At 46.9% G+C, this 13,766-nt stretch overlaps 1 protein-coding gene across 1 annotated transcript in view; it reads left to right on the top strand.

Annotated features, from left to right (window-relative positions):
- Positions 1-13,766, top strand: part of LOC132566646 (NADH-cytochrome b5 reductase-like) — a 59,231-nt gene that overhangs the window by 825 nt on the left and 44,640 nt on the right. The window contains exon 2 of the mRNA XM_060231863.1: positions 8,632-8,811. Within this exon, the coding sequence (XP_060087846.1) occupies positions 8,632-8,811 (180 nt within the window). The remainder of the gene's footprint in view (positions 1-8,631; positions 8,812-13,766) is intronic.

The raw sequence follows: 13,766 nt of genomic DNA, 5'->3' as shown, positions 1-13,766 counted from the left end.
TTTTTTTAACATGACCGTCAGGATCACAAAATAGTGATTTAATCTCCCCTCATTTTTGGACCAGAAAACTGTCTCTGTGCATGTGCAGAGTGTCTTTTGAATGTGAAAGTGTTCACTGAAGAAAAAGGATTTGAGGTATCCTGGCATTTTGTGCAAATTACTATCCCTGATTATATGCAGGGGAATAGATTAAGGTGGGCAGCCATGTTGATCTGAAGCAGTAGTCTGCTAGCACTTTGAAGACCAACAAAAGTTTATTCAAGGTATGAGCTTTCATATGCAGGCATACTTCTTCAGACACACAGAAGTGGAAGTTAATGTTTTACATATATAGGCAGATTCCTATATATACTTTCCTACTTTGACATATTTATTGCTCCACTGTTTTTTCCCTGTAATTAAGTCCAAACATTGTGACCTAGAAATTTAGCTTGCTGTTTGCACATGTCAAAACATCTTCATTAAGTTGTATGCTAATTTTTGTTCACTGTCCTATGTAGAAGCCTCTGCCTATATTGCCTGTATATGGATATGAAATGTTAACTTCCATTTCTATGTATCTGAAGAAGTGTACCGACACATGAAAGCTCATACCTTGAATAAACTTTTGTTGGTCTTGAAAGTACCACTGGACTGAACATTTGTTCTATATACAGGGGAAGAATGACCATATGCCCAGCTGTAAAGTGTGTTTCTCCAACCTTAATGCAAAAACATTTGCTGTATTTTCAGTTCTGCATCCTATTTGAGACTGTAAGCGGGGAATCATTTGTGCAACCCAAACTGGGTATTTCTTCCTAGAAACATGTAAAGCACAAAATCATCCGGACAAAAAGCATTTGGGGAAATTGGTTCCTTTCTTGCCACAAAGAGTGGTGTTTGTCATTTTGTACTGCAGTATAAGATTTTCTATTGGAAGCATATTTTGATAGCAAGGAAATTGTTTGGACTCCCTATCGAAAACAGACTATCATAGTTTTTCTGCTGGTTTCATATTCAAATGAGCAGGCCTGTTTTGTTGTACTAATCATTGAAAATGCATAACACACCCAACATCTTTACCCACCAGTGGGGTTTTCAAATAGCCAATGATTCCATGGAGCAGTGTATGACAGAACGTTGTTTTTGGTTCTGCATTGCCATAAATTGGGCCACATGATGAGAATTAGGTGGTAGTGATGTATATCACTTCAGACTACATTGCACATTTTAATGCATCCCTAAGTTTAGAAGATAACGAGCACAACAAGCCGATAGTGCCAAAAGAATCTACTGTGCTCCTTTCTGTTTACATAGGCCTTTTAACACAAAGGAATGCAATCTGAAGTGAGAAACTCCATTTTATTATCTGAGGCCTCTTTTTCCTGCGTGAGGCTCAGGCTGCCACTTTGGTGTCTGTACATATATACCTACTACCACCTGGTGTAGTTTTATCTTTGGTCTCTTGAACCAGACCTGTGCTAAACCTGGAAAACTGGCAAGAGTGAGGCCTGAGTTTTTTAAAAATGTAATCTTTATTGTATTTGAATGGTTTTTCTTTCACTGGAGTTTTACTGTATACAGCACAAACCTTGTATGAGTCCAGGAAGGCTTATTCCTTAGTAATAGTGAGTAGGATTGCAGTCCATGAGCCTTAGACTTTCACGTACTCTTGTGGCAACAAGGCCATAAATCAGCCACACACTATCTAGTCAAAGCATAAGTATGTACTGTCATTTTTTGTTGTTGTTTAGACAGTTTTTAAAAATCAGCTGAACTACAGTTTGGACTGGTAATCTATATGTTAATAGCCAAGTGGGCCAAATCTGTGGGTACTTCAGTGACTGGAGATGTGAACAGAGAAGACAGATCTTTCTACAAATCTGAAAAATTCCCCAGGCTTGTAAAAAAAAATAAAAAAGTAAAATCTAAAAATATATATATATATATTGATCAGCTTTAAAAACCCAAAAATGATAAAAGGAACTTCTGCAGCTTTAAGGAACAGACTCCCTCAGTGGCTGTTGCTAGACAACCACAGTATTCCAGGCTTTGTGTGTGTAAAAAGGCAGACTTTTCCAGACCTATATTTTGGCCTTTGCAAGAGGACTCATTGTGGCTAGGCTTAAGGCTAGGGTTCATAGAATCATAGAGTTGGAAGCAACCTTCAGGATCATCTAGTCCAACCCTCTTCACAAATACCTCCCCTACACATACATTCCCAGTGACCCTTGCTCCGCACCCAGAAGATGGCAAAAACCTCCAGGATCCCTTGCCAATCCAGCCTGGAGAAAAAAAATTGACTGACCCCTAAGTGTCCATCAGTGCTTCCCTGGGTGTGTAAGAAGGAGCCACAAGAACTAAGCACTGATGCAACTCTTCCTGCCCTGCTCAATTTACAGAATCAGCATTGCTGTCAGATGGCCATCTAGCCTCTATTTAAAAACCTTCAAAGGAGAGCTCACCACTTCCCAAGTAAGCCTGTTCCACTGAGGAGCTGTTCTGTCAGGAAGTTCTTCCTAATGTTCTTCATTTATATTCCCACCTTTCTCCATAGTGGAGATCTCAAAGCAGCTTACAATATTCTCCTCTCCTCCTTTTTATCAATGCAACGAGACTGTGACTGGTCCAAAATCACCCAGTGAGCTTCCACTGCAAGACAGGGATTTGAAACTGAGTCTCCCAGACCCTATTCTGAAACTCTAACCCAGGGGTGCCAATAGGGTTGCCAAGTCCCTCGGGCGCAATGACATCACTTCCAAGTGACATCATTGTGCTGGCAACATCGCGTGCCGGCCGTTCTAGGAGCTTCCGGGAAAACTCTATGGAGTTTTCCCAGAAGCTCCTGGAGTGGCTGCGAGTGACATCATCGCCCAGCAATGTCGAGGGAGGATCCCCCTGCCAGCCTAATGTGGGCCACCTCCATGGTGGGAGAACCCCTGCCCCGCACAGGAAACTTGGCAGCCCAAGGTGCCAAACTTACAGCCCGTTGAACGGAACCAGTCCATCCATGGCTTTAATCTTATTTATTTATTTATTTATTTATATTGGGATTTATACCCCGCCCTTCGCACCGAAGTGTCTCTTCCCGTGGCTCTTCCCCCCCTCTCCCCCACCAGTCTTCACCCTGCCGATGTCCCATATTCCTCTTCCTTATTTTGGTCTGCTTCTGCAGGAAGCTCTTCAGGGTGTGCAACGTTGCAAAGAAAATGCTGAATGGATTTTACATAAAGGTCTCTGGGACCATTTTTTCCCAATAGAAACAGTTGGGACTGGAATGACAGGATGCAAATCCTGGAATGACAGCCCCTGCCCCAGTATGGCTCAGCCTCTATGTTCTGTTGTTGACCATTCAGAGGAACTGGTTGGCCACTGTGTGATAAGACCTGTAGAACCATGCCCATGCAGTTGAACACCTCAATTCTGCAGCACCATTATGTCAATAATCACAGCAATAACCGTGTGGAAAAAAATGTTCTCTGTGTTATTAAGAATAATTGTACATTCCACACATCATACAATACAATGTGAAGGAATAGGAAATAAAGTCCAAATATATATGGATGTCCAGAAGTCCACTGGGTCCAGTCCAGACGAAGACCCTGGCCCTTTATCCTTTGTTTCAAAAATAATCTTCCACTGATGGACTATACTTAAGATGCCCAGCTCTAACCATGACTGAATCAGTAGTAGTGATGCGATGGTAGAAATCAATCCATTTTAAATGTGGCTTTAACGGAACAGAGGAAGTGATTGTTGTATTGCAATACTGTTCATCATTCAGCATCCGATAGAATAAATTGTGCTGTCAATGATAGAGTAAGGTCAATCGATGGAAGATTATTTTTGAAACAAAGGATAAAGGACCAACTTCTTAATCTGGACTGGACCCAGTGGACTTCTGGACATCCACATGTATTTGCATTTTATTTCTTATTCCTTCACATTGTATTGTATGATGTGTGGAATTCTTAATAACATATAGAGCATTTTTCCACATGGTTATTGCTGAGATTATTGGTTATTGACCTAATAATGTTGCAGAACTGAGGTGCTCTAGCAGAGGATAGCATAGGCACGGTTCTACAGGTCTTATCAATTCTGGCCACAGTGTGAGACATGATGCTGAACTAAGATAGACCACTGTTCTGATCCAGCAGGACTCTTCTTATGTTCTTGTTTTCTTGCAGTACTCAGGTAGCTGTCAAAGCAGCAGCAAATTTATTTTTGTGTATGTTTGACAAGCCAAAATGGATTCTTCCTTAATTGTGAGACTTTGGAGTTCAGCGGTAGCTGGTTTATCATCAGTGCCTAAGAGTCTGAATTAATGTCCTACTGAGTACTGATCAGGAATTTATACTGTATTTTTTGCTCCATAAGACGCACTTCCCCCCCCCCCCCAAAGTGGGGTGGAAAGTGTGTGTGTCTTAAGGAGAGAATACTGCAAAAAAGTCAGGCCCGCCGGCTGCCTCAAGCCGCCCCGTCGCCTGTCCGGCGAGCGGCTTTCCGCGCCCCGAGGAAGGAGGCCGTGTGGAAGATGGCTGCAGCATCATCCGCGGCAGCAGACCCACTGTGCGCAACAAGCCCCGCCGGGTGCTGGAGCTGGCCCGGAAGCCATCAACGCCTTCCCCCCCACCGCCGTCTCACCACAGAGGCCTAGGCCCAGCGACGAGGCTGGGGCGACTCACACAGCGCCAGCCAAAGAGGGCGATCGAGGCGGAAACCTGGCGAAGACAAGCCCAAAGAAGTGCCGTCTCCACTCCGACCAGTCTCAGCCTGAGGAAAGAGAGAGCCGCAGCTGCTGCTGCAGCCATCTTCCGCACGGCCTCCTTCCCAGGCTTCTTTGTGCTGGGAGGCGCGGGCAGCGGATCGCCCCCCTCCCCCGAGGAAGGAGGCTGTGCGGAAGATGGCTCTCTTTCCTCAGGCTGAGGCCGGTCGAAGTGGAGGCGCCACTTCTTCGGGCTTGTCTTCGCCGGGTTCCCGCCTCGACCGCCCTCTTTGGCTGGCGCCATGTGAGTCGCCCCAGCCTCGTCGCTGGGCCTAGGCCTCTGGGGTGGGACAGCGGTGGTGGCTTCCGGGCAGGCTCCAGCATCCGGCGGGGCTTGTTGCGCGCGGCAGGGCTGCTGCCGCAGCCATCTTCTGCATGGCCTCCTAACTCGGGGCGTGGAAAGCGAAGGCGCCCCCCCTCCTCCTGCTGCTGTGACCACGGGCGCAGTGCCTGGGACTCCGGCGGCCAACTTCACGCGCGGCGGCGCACCTTTATGCGCGCAGAGTTGTGCGTGGCAGCGGGGGATCCCGCAGGCGAGTGAGCACAACCCTTAAAGCGGCTCCTTTGCGGAGATGTACGACTGCATGGAGGCGTTTGCCGTCACACCGCGGCTACTCTACGATGTTACTAACCGGAGTGCCTGCATGCTGCGGAAGTCGAGCATCAGCTTGTGCTTTGTGGGCTTGGATCCCTTCGGGTGGCCCCAGCCGGCCAGCTTGCAATGTAGGTGACCCTCCCTCCCCACCCCGGCGCACAGATCCAAGCTTTGCTCAGCCTCTCTCTTTGGGGAGAGGCTGGTGGGAGGGATGGACCGGTTGGAGGGATTGTTGGAATCAGGTGCCCATGTGGGTGGGGTTGGGAATTCCCCCCTCCGTATTGCAACCGTGCGTGGGCGTGGAGCACGAGGGGATCGGCGTGGGCATCCTCCTAGAGGGCGCTGTTTTCTGTGCATGTGTGTGTGTGTGTACGTCCCGTGTGTGTTGTATTGTGCAAAGCTGATTGGTGGTTTGGAGTTCCAATTTTTTTTCCAACTTTCCCCCACTCTGATCGGCCTCAGCCTGAGGAAAGAGAGAGCCATTTTCCGCACGGCCTCCTTCCTTGGGAAAGGTTGTCGATCCGCTGCCCGCACCTCCCAGCGCAAAGAGGAAGGAGGCTGTGCAGAAGATGGCTCTCTCTTTCCTCAGGCTGAGGCCGGTCGGAGTGGAGGCGCCACTTCTTCAGGCTTGTCTTCGCCAGGTTCCCCCCTCGACATCGACAGCCCTCTTTGGCAGGCGCCGTGTGAGTCGCCCCGGCCTCGTCGCTGGGCCTAGGCCTCTGTGGTGGGACATTGCTAAGCATCATTGGACTCGAAAGGAGTTCTGGCCATCACATTGAAAGGGACCACACAACTTTTAAATGCCTTCCCATCCATTGGAAATAATGAAGGATAGGGGCTGGCTCATTCTCATCAATTTAAATAAGGCAATTCCTTACAATCAAAGCGCTGGTGCCCGCCAGCTGGCAGGCTCACTGCACGCAAGTGAGTACTCCCCCCCCCCCCTGTTTTTCTCCTCTAAAAACGATGTGTGTCTTATGGTCAGGTGCGTCTTATGGAGCGAATGGTACCTTCAGTTTTTGAAACACACTGAGGATATGGTCCACAACTATGAAGAAGCAATAACTTCCACATTACTGTTGTTCTGTTCAAATGCTATTGCCACAGAGTGATAAAGTTGGAAGGAACCCAGTAACATACCTCCTCAGTGATCCAAACCACTGTGTGTCATGAGCAGAGAAGAACTGAGCTGTAGATCTGTGCTTGCAGAATCCCTCGTTCCAGTCTAAATGCTGAGGAAATGTGGGAACAGTTGCAGGCACTCTTATTTCCATTGTGTTCATTTAGGGAGGGAGGGAGAGAAACTGGTTTCCTAATTGCATCCCAGTTGTTCCAATATGCTAATGAGTTCCTGCTGGGCTTTTTCTACAAAAAAAAAAAAAGCCCTGGACCTAGGCATTTGCCTAGGGCTGCAGGTCAGGGGTGTGGGTGTGCCAAATTAGGCTCTCCCCACAAGACTTCAAATAGAAAAACAATTATTTACATTAATTTTGCCTGCCTGAATTGTTCTCTCTCAGCGGAGCACTGTTTTTTAAACTGATAATTTCGTATGGCCCGCAAATGGTGTTATAAATATCCAAATAGCCCTTGGCAGAAAAAAAGGTTCCCCACCCCTGACATAGAGGCTGGCCAGAACAACGAAGAACAAGAATACATTCACACATTAAGTAGCTTTCTCCATCCAATCCTTTTTCCCTATCTCTCTGGGTCAAAAAGGCCAAGGAAAGTCAGGGTTAGTCAAGGTTGACTCAGAGAGTTAAAGAAGCTAGTTTCTGATATGGTGTTTATTTAGAATAGTTGATAGTATATAAACATCCCAAAATGCAAAAGTCATGTGAGGCTGAAAGACAGGGTTATGGTACCAGGAAGGTTACATCACTCTTAAGTGTTCTAAAGCCTCCTGGGAAACAGAACCAAATTTCCAACTACAGAATCTACTTAATATAGAAATTGAAATAGCACTGAGTTAGCATGGGCAGACGACTGAGACTCAATCCAGCCCTAATTCCACAACACTAAATGAAGGAGGTAGCAAGCCAGGCAAAATAAACTGCCTGCCTGACATTGGTCATAAGAAGGTGGGGTTGTTTGCATCAATGGCACTACCACCTTTTTTGCTGTTGTTGAAGATAAGATGGGTAGGGAAAAAGGTGGATATATAATTGTTTTTTTAAAAAAAAATAACTTAAAAGAGAGTCTCATGTTGCAAGTTGGAAAAGGGGAAGAAGTGGGCCCCAATGGGTCTGAAAAGCCTGAAGATTCTGTAGAAGGTGTATACCAAAGGATTGCTAGCCAACCTAAGCAAATGCAGGTGGGATAACTTCCTGAACCAGAGGACCACAACAAAGCAACAATAATAAAATTCACAAAAGAACTTTTCTGGATTCATCTGTTTTACATGACTGCAAATAATCCATGACCTATTGATCGGGATTCTGGCTGTGTTCTATTTTCTAGAACTTTGTCCTATAAAATAAAAATAAACTTTTAATTGGGTGGAGAGTTATTTACATCAAAGGTCATTCAGGCTAAGGTTCTTCCATACTGTTTCTGTCCTTGAACAAGTTTGAAGTGTATAGCACAGATATGCCCTTGAAGTAAGGTTGATCTGGTAATAGTCCTAGAATAGAATAGCTATTTTTTTCAACCATTTGTCATTTTTACCAGTTGCCATTGAGCAATCTGATTCGGTCTCTTGCTATAAAGTGCTAAGTTGTATTCTTCTGCAGCAAGATGCTAATCTTGCTTTAGTGTCTTGTGCTTTATGTGGAAAAAATTCTGTGTCTAAATGTGAGACAAAGAGCACTCTTATTTTCCCCTGCCCTCTTATTCCCTTGAGAATGTAATCAGTAAAATGGTTGTTAGGAGTAAATTTAAGTGATCATGTCAGTCCAGTCTGGCTTACTGGCTAGAACAACGTGGACTAGAGCTGCAGCAAACATATTAAAAAAAATAAAAAATATAATCACCAATGCATAGATTAACTAATATTTTAATATTTTGTAATGATTAAAGAAAAAAGAATCTTGTAATGGCAGTTTGTTGAATTGAAGATGTTAACCAGCACCACTCCTGAAACCACTTTAAGATGAGAATTGTAAATCCGTTCAACTGCTGAGGAGGAGCAGTTTACAAGCTCAACCCTTATTATGCTTATTTCAAAATATGGCTTCAGTGTAGTTTGCTTACAAGTGGAACACATTAAATATGTGTTCAAACAGGGCAAGGACAGATCATCTCAATCCAGGAAGTTCTAAGCTACATTATGTTGTTGGTTTGTGTTTTGTAGGCAATGGATGACAGTGAAGATGACTGGCTATCACTCAAGCCCCAAGAACCACTGACATCTCAGTGTTGTGGCAGTGGCTGCAAACCCTGCATCTATGATGTATACCAGAAGGAGATGGAGCAGTGGGAAGCAGCCAAGGCAAAACAAGACAGAAGCCTCCTGACCAGAAAGAAACCACAAGTAGCCATCTTAAACCTATGCCAATAGAATTATTTTTTTGGCCTGATTCTAATTATGTTCATTTTGAAGTAGATCCCACTCATTTCAGTGAGATTAACATCCAAGACAGTTTGCAGCTTTTGTTATATTTGAATGCCATATTTCAGGAGTAGTTTTGAAGCCGAAGCAAGAAGACAACATGAAACTGTTTGTCATAAGCATGCACATTGTGATATGAGCCAATGCATGAACTAACCTTATATTAAGGGGATGGAAAGTGACAGCAATTTTTAGCACATGTGGTCAGCTTAATTTTTTTATAAGTGACCTTTTGTCATTTAGAGCAGGGTTAGGAAATCCCTGATATGTGTGCTGATGGTTGTACACCAGACAATTTTGCTCCATACCTGGGACAAGATCACCACTCAAGCAACCAAGGCACTGGCAGCTCTGCTTGGGCCAGCATTGCAGGAAAAGGCAGCAAGCATGCCTTATGCCTGGTCATCACCTCCCAGACTGACATAGTCCAAAGTGGATCCCTGAAAGACTGTTGGGGCTTGGTTTGCTTTGAGTATGTCTTACCAAGGAGAGCCCTCAACTCTCACTCTCCTCCGAGTTTGTATGCTGGTGCACCATCTTCTTTATAAGTTGGAAAGTCATTTATTTTTAGCACTTACATGAAAAAAAGTTGCCTGCCCCAGATATAGAGCAATTTGCTTCCAAAAGTTCTTATTTCAGGCTTAAGTAACGTCAACTGGAAAAATAGTGTTAACCAATTAGGGTGATCTGATCCTACCGCATATTTTTAATGCTGAAAAGCAACCATAGAGAAGGGGAGGAACAATTGGATGATGGCCACAGTATGGAGAAGAGTAGTTAACTGTTTCATCTCACATACCTTTTCCTAGGAAAAAACCTCTCATTCGGAGAACAAGTGTAAATCTGTTAAATGCAGGTTGTTGCTCACATACAAGAATATCTCAGAAGGATGGTGCAGTTTCTCACAGAAGAGGAAAGTAGATCTTGAATAAAAAATGAGAGAGATAAAAGTGAAGATAGCAAGTTCAAGGAATTTATTTGAAACTAGAAAAGCTATGTTTCTTCTTAATGTGAGAGAAGCTGATTATGGTTAATAGTAAGCAAAATGTACTCTGGATGTGCATTTCTCTTTATTATTCATATGTTCTGGATCAGAACTCTGATATGCAATATAGATCTGAAAACCATATCATGATCAGATTTTGGAATGTTAGAAAATAGGGGTGACAACTACTTTTCAGGTAGAATATCTGTCTCATTAACAGAGCATGGTAGTAAAAAATAAGTACACATTTTACTTCCTTGCCTCTTTGTGCCCAGTGTAGCTTCACCAGTATAATTTTTGAGGTTGTACTTGTAATGGGATACAATCTCAAAAATGATAGAACGATCTCAGTCCGTATCCAAGGCAAACCATTCAATATCACAGTAATCGTAGTCTATGCCCCAATCACTGATGCAGAAGAGGCTGAAGTGGACCAGTTCTATGAAGATCTACAACACCTTCTAGAATTAACACCAAAAAAAGATGTCCTCATCATCATAGGGGACTGGAATGCCAAAGTAGGAAGTCAAAAGGTAACTGGAACAACTGACAAGTTTGGCCTTGGAGAACAAAATGAAGCCAGTCAAAGGCTAATAGAATTTGTCAAGAGAACAAGCTGGTCATAGCAAACACCCTCTTCCAACAACCTAAAAGGCAACTCTATTCATGGACATAACCTGATGAGCAACACAGAAATCAGATTGATTATATACTCTGCAGTCAAAGATGGAGAAGCTCCTTACAGTCAGCAAAAACAAGACCAGGAACTGACTGCGGCTCAGATCATGAGCTACTCATTGCAAAATTCTGGCTTAAACTGAAGAAAACTGGGGAAGCCATTAGGTCATTCAGGTTTGACCTTGATCACATCTCTTATGAATATACAATGGAGGTGAAGAATAGGTTTAAGGAACTACAGTTGATAAACAGAGTGCCGTAAGAACTATGGACGAAGGTCATGACATTGTACAGAAGGCAGCAATCAGCACCATCCCAAAGAAAAAAGAAATGCAAGAAAGCAAAGTGACTGTATGATGAGGCTTTACAAATAGTTGAGGAAAGAAGGAAAGTGAAAGGCAAAGGTGAAAAGGAAAAATTAACCCAACTGAATGCAGATTTCCAGAGAACAGCAAGGAGAGATAAGGAAGCCTTCCTGAAGGAACAATGCAAAGCAATAGAGGAAAATAATAGAATGGGACGGACAAGAGATCTTTTCAAGAAAATTGGAGAAATCAAGGGAACGTTTCATGCAAAGATGGCCATGATAAAGGACAAAAACGGTAGGAACCTATGAGAAGCAGATGAGATCAGGAAGAGGTGGCAAGAATACACAGAAGAATTATACAAGAATTATACAATGTCCTTGACAACCATGACAGTGAAATCGCTGACCTTGAGCCAGACATCCTGGAGTGTGAAGTCAAATGGGCCTTAGAAAGTATTACTAACAACAAAGTGAGTAGAGATGACAGAGATCCCAGTTGAGCTATTCAAAGTCCTAAAAGATGATGCTGTTAAAATGATGCACACATTATGTCAACAAATTTGGAAAATGCAACAGTGGCCACAGGATTGGAAAAGGTCAGTTATATTCCAATCCAATGCCAAGGAATGTTCAAATTATTGCACTATTTCACATGCCAGCAAGGTCATGTTAAAGGTTGTTGCACTCCGGGTGCCCCTCCCGGTCTCCCGGTGCAGCCGTCGTCCCTCTATCCCGGACGGCCCCCCTCGGGTACTTTGTGGGTGTTCCCCGGAGGTCTCAGAAACAGGGGTGGGAGCCAGGTTACTTCACCACAGGCCCCCATTCCCCTTCTGGCTGTGCAGCGGCTCCTGTCCCTCTCTCTCTGGAGTCAGCCTCAATAAGCACCGGCCAGCTTCCTCCCCGACCTCCTGCCTCCCTCCCTTTTATCCTCCCGTCACAGTCCTTCCCCCCTCCTGGGTTCCACCCCTCCCTGGCTCCACCCCCCTTCAAAGCCCCAGACGCCCGGGAGAGGCGTGCCAGGGCTGGGCTGCCTGGGTGTGCCTCGAGCGTCCTGGGCCTCTGCAGCGTGCTGGGGTGCAGCGTCTCTCGCCACCGCAGGTCAGGCTTCTCCCTCCTGCTCCCCGACGTCTTGCTCTGGCCACGCTCCTTGGACCCGGAGATGAGCGCGTCGGTTGTGGGGTGTTGCTCGAGTCGCCGTTGGGGTTCCTTTGGCCCAGGTGAGCGGCGGGGCTGCCGCAGGGGCTTGGGGAAGTGTGGGAAGCTCTTGGGGCGGCGACGGGGGGGGGGAATGGCTGGCGAGCGTAGGGGGGCCCCCTCGTGCAGTCCTTGCCCGGGCCGGGCGGGACACACCCCCTCCAGTGTCCTTTGCTTCTCGGCCTCCTCTTCGAAGATCCTGGAGAGGTAGTTGGCCACGCAGTGGTCCGCCCTAGCTTGATGGTGCACTGTGATGGAAAAGGGGAGAAGAGACATATACCAGTGGAGGACATGGTCGTTGGAATCCTTCATCCTCAACATCCACAGCAGGGGGGCATGGTCCACCACCAACCGGAATGGGTTGTTGGTGAGGTAGAACTTCAATGCCCCAACGGCCCACTTGACCGCCAGGGCCTCCTTTTCCACCGTGGAGTATGCCCGCTCGGCAGGCAGGAGCTTGCGGCTGATGAATAACACCGGGCGTTCGTCCCCGGGGCTCCCCTGGAGCAGGGCCGCCCCAATCCCGGTCCCCGAAGCATCAGTGTACAACACAAAGGGCTGGGAGAAGTCTGGGTTGCGCAGCACTGGGTCATGGGAGAGGCTGGTGCATAGCGTCTCAAACGCTGCGTCCTGGGCCGGTCCCCACTGGAGGATTTTCGGGCATGTCTTCCGCAGGCTGTCCGTTAACGGGGTGGCCACCGCCGCGAAGTTGGGGATGAATTTACTGTAGTAGCCCGTGAACCCCAAGAAGCGCTGTAACTGCTTCTTGGTACGTGGGCAGGGCTGTTGTTCCAAGGTGACGACCTTCTCCGGCAGGGGTCGGAGCTGGCCCTTCCCCACTAGGAATCCCAAATATTTTAATTCCTGGAAGCCGAGGCGGCTCTTCCGCGGGTTGGCATGGAGTCTGGCGGCATGGAGGGCTTGGGACACGTGGCGTAGGTGGAGCAGGTGGGTCTCCCAGGTGGGGCTACATACCACGATGTCATCAATGTAGGCCCGAGCGAAACCCTCGCACTGGGCCAGGGCCTTGTCCACCAGCCGCTGGAACGTGGCTGCAGCCCCATTCAAGCCAAAGGGTATGTGTTTGAATTGGAATAAACCTTGGGTGGTGGTGAAGGTGGTCTTTTCCCTGTCGGCCGGGTGCATGGATACCTGCCAATAGCCCTTGGTAAGGTCCAAGGCAGAGAGGTACCGGGCCTCCCCCAGCTGGTCAATCGGGTAGGCATCGAATTTGGCCAATTTGTTCACCTCCCGATAGTCCACACAGAAGTGCACGCTGCCATCAGGCTTCGGCACCCGGACCACCGGACTGCGCCACTCGCTCTGCGATGGTTCGATGATGTTGAGGCGCAACATCTCCACCTCCCGGGCAATGACATTCCAGCGCTTCTGTGGTACTGGTTTCCAACGGGCTCGTGCCACCTGGCCTGGGGGGGTTACTACCTGATGCTTGACCAGGGTGGTTAAGCCCAGCTGATCGGAGAACACTGTCGGGCACTCGGCCAGGACCTCCTGCAGGGCCTGCCATTGGCTGGGTGTGAGTGCGGCATCTAACATCGGGCCCCCCGGCGTCCTCCGCAATCGTCCAGGGCAGGGTTCCATCCTGGAGCTTGCTTGGGTCTTCGGCCAAGAGCCCTTGCTCAGTCCCCGCCTCCCGCTGCACCCATGCCTTTAGGTTGTTCACATGGATGGTCTTTCTTTGGCGGGCACGGG

The sequence above is a fragment of the Heteronotia binoei genome, chromosome 2 (genome assembly GCF_032191835.1).
Source record: "Heteronotia binoei isolate CCM8104 ecotype False Entrance Well chromosome 2, APGP_CSIRO_Hbin_v1, whole genome shotgun sequence".
NCBI lineage: Eukaryota > Metazoa > Chordata > Lepidosauria > Squamata > Gekkonidae > Heteronotia > Heteronotia binoei.
This window is presented reverse-complemented; position numbering and strand designations above follow the sequence as displayed.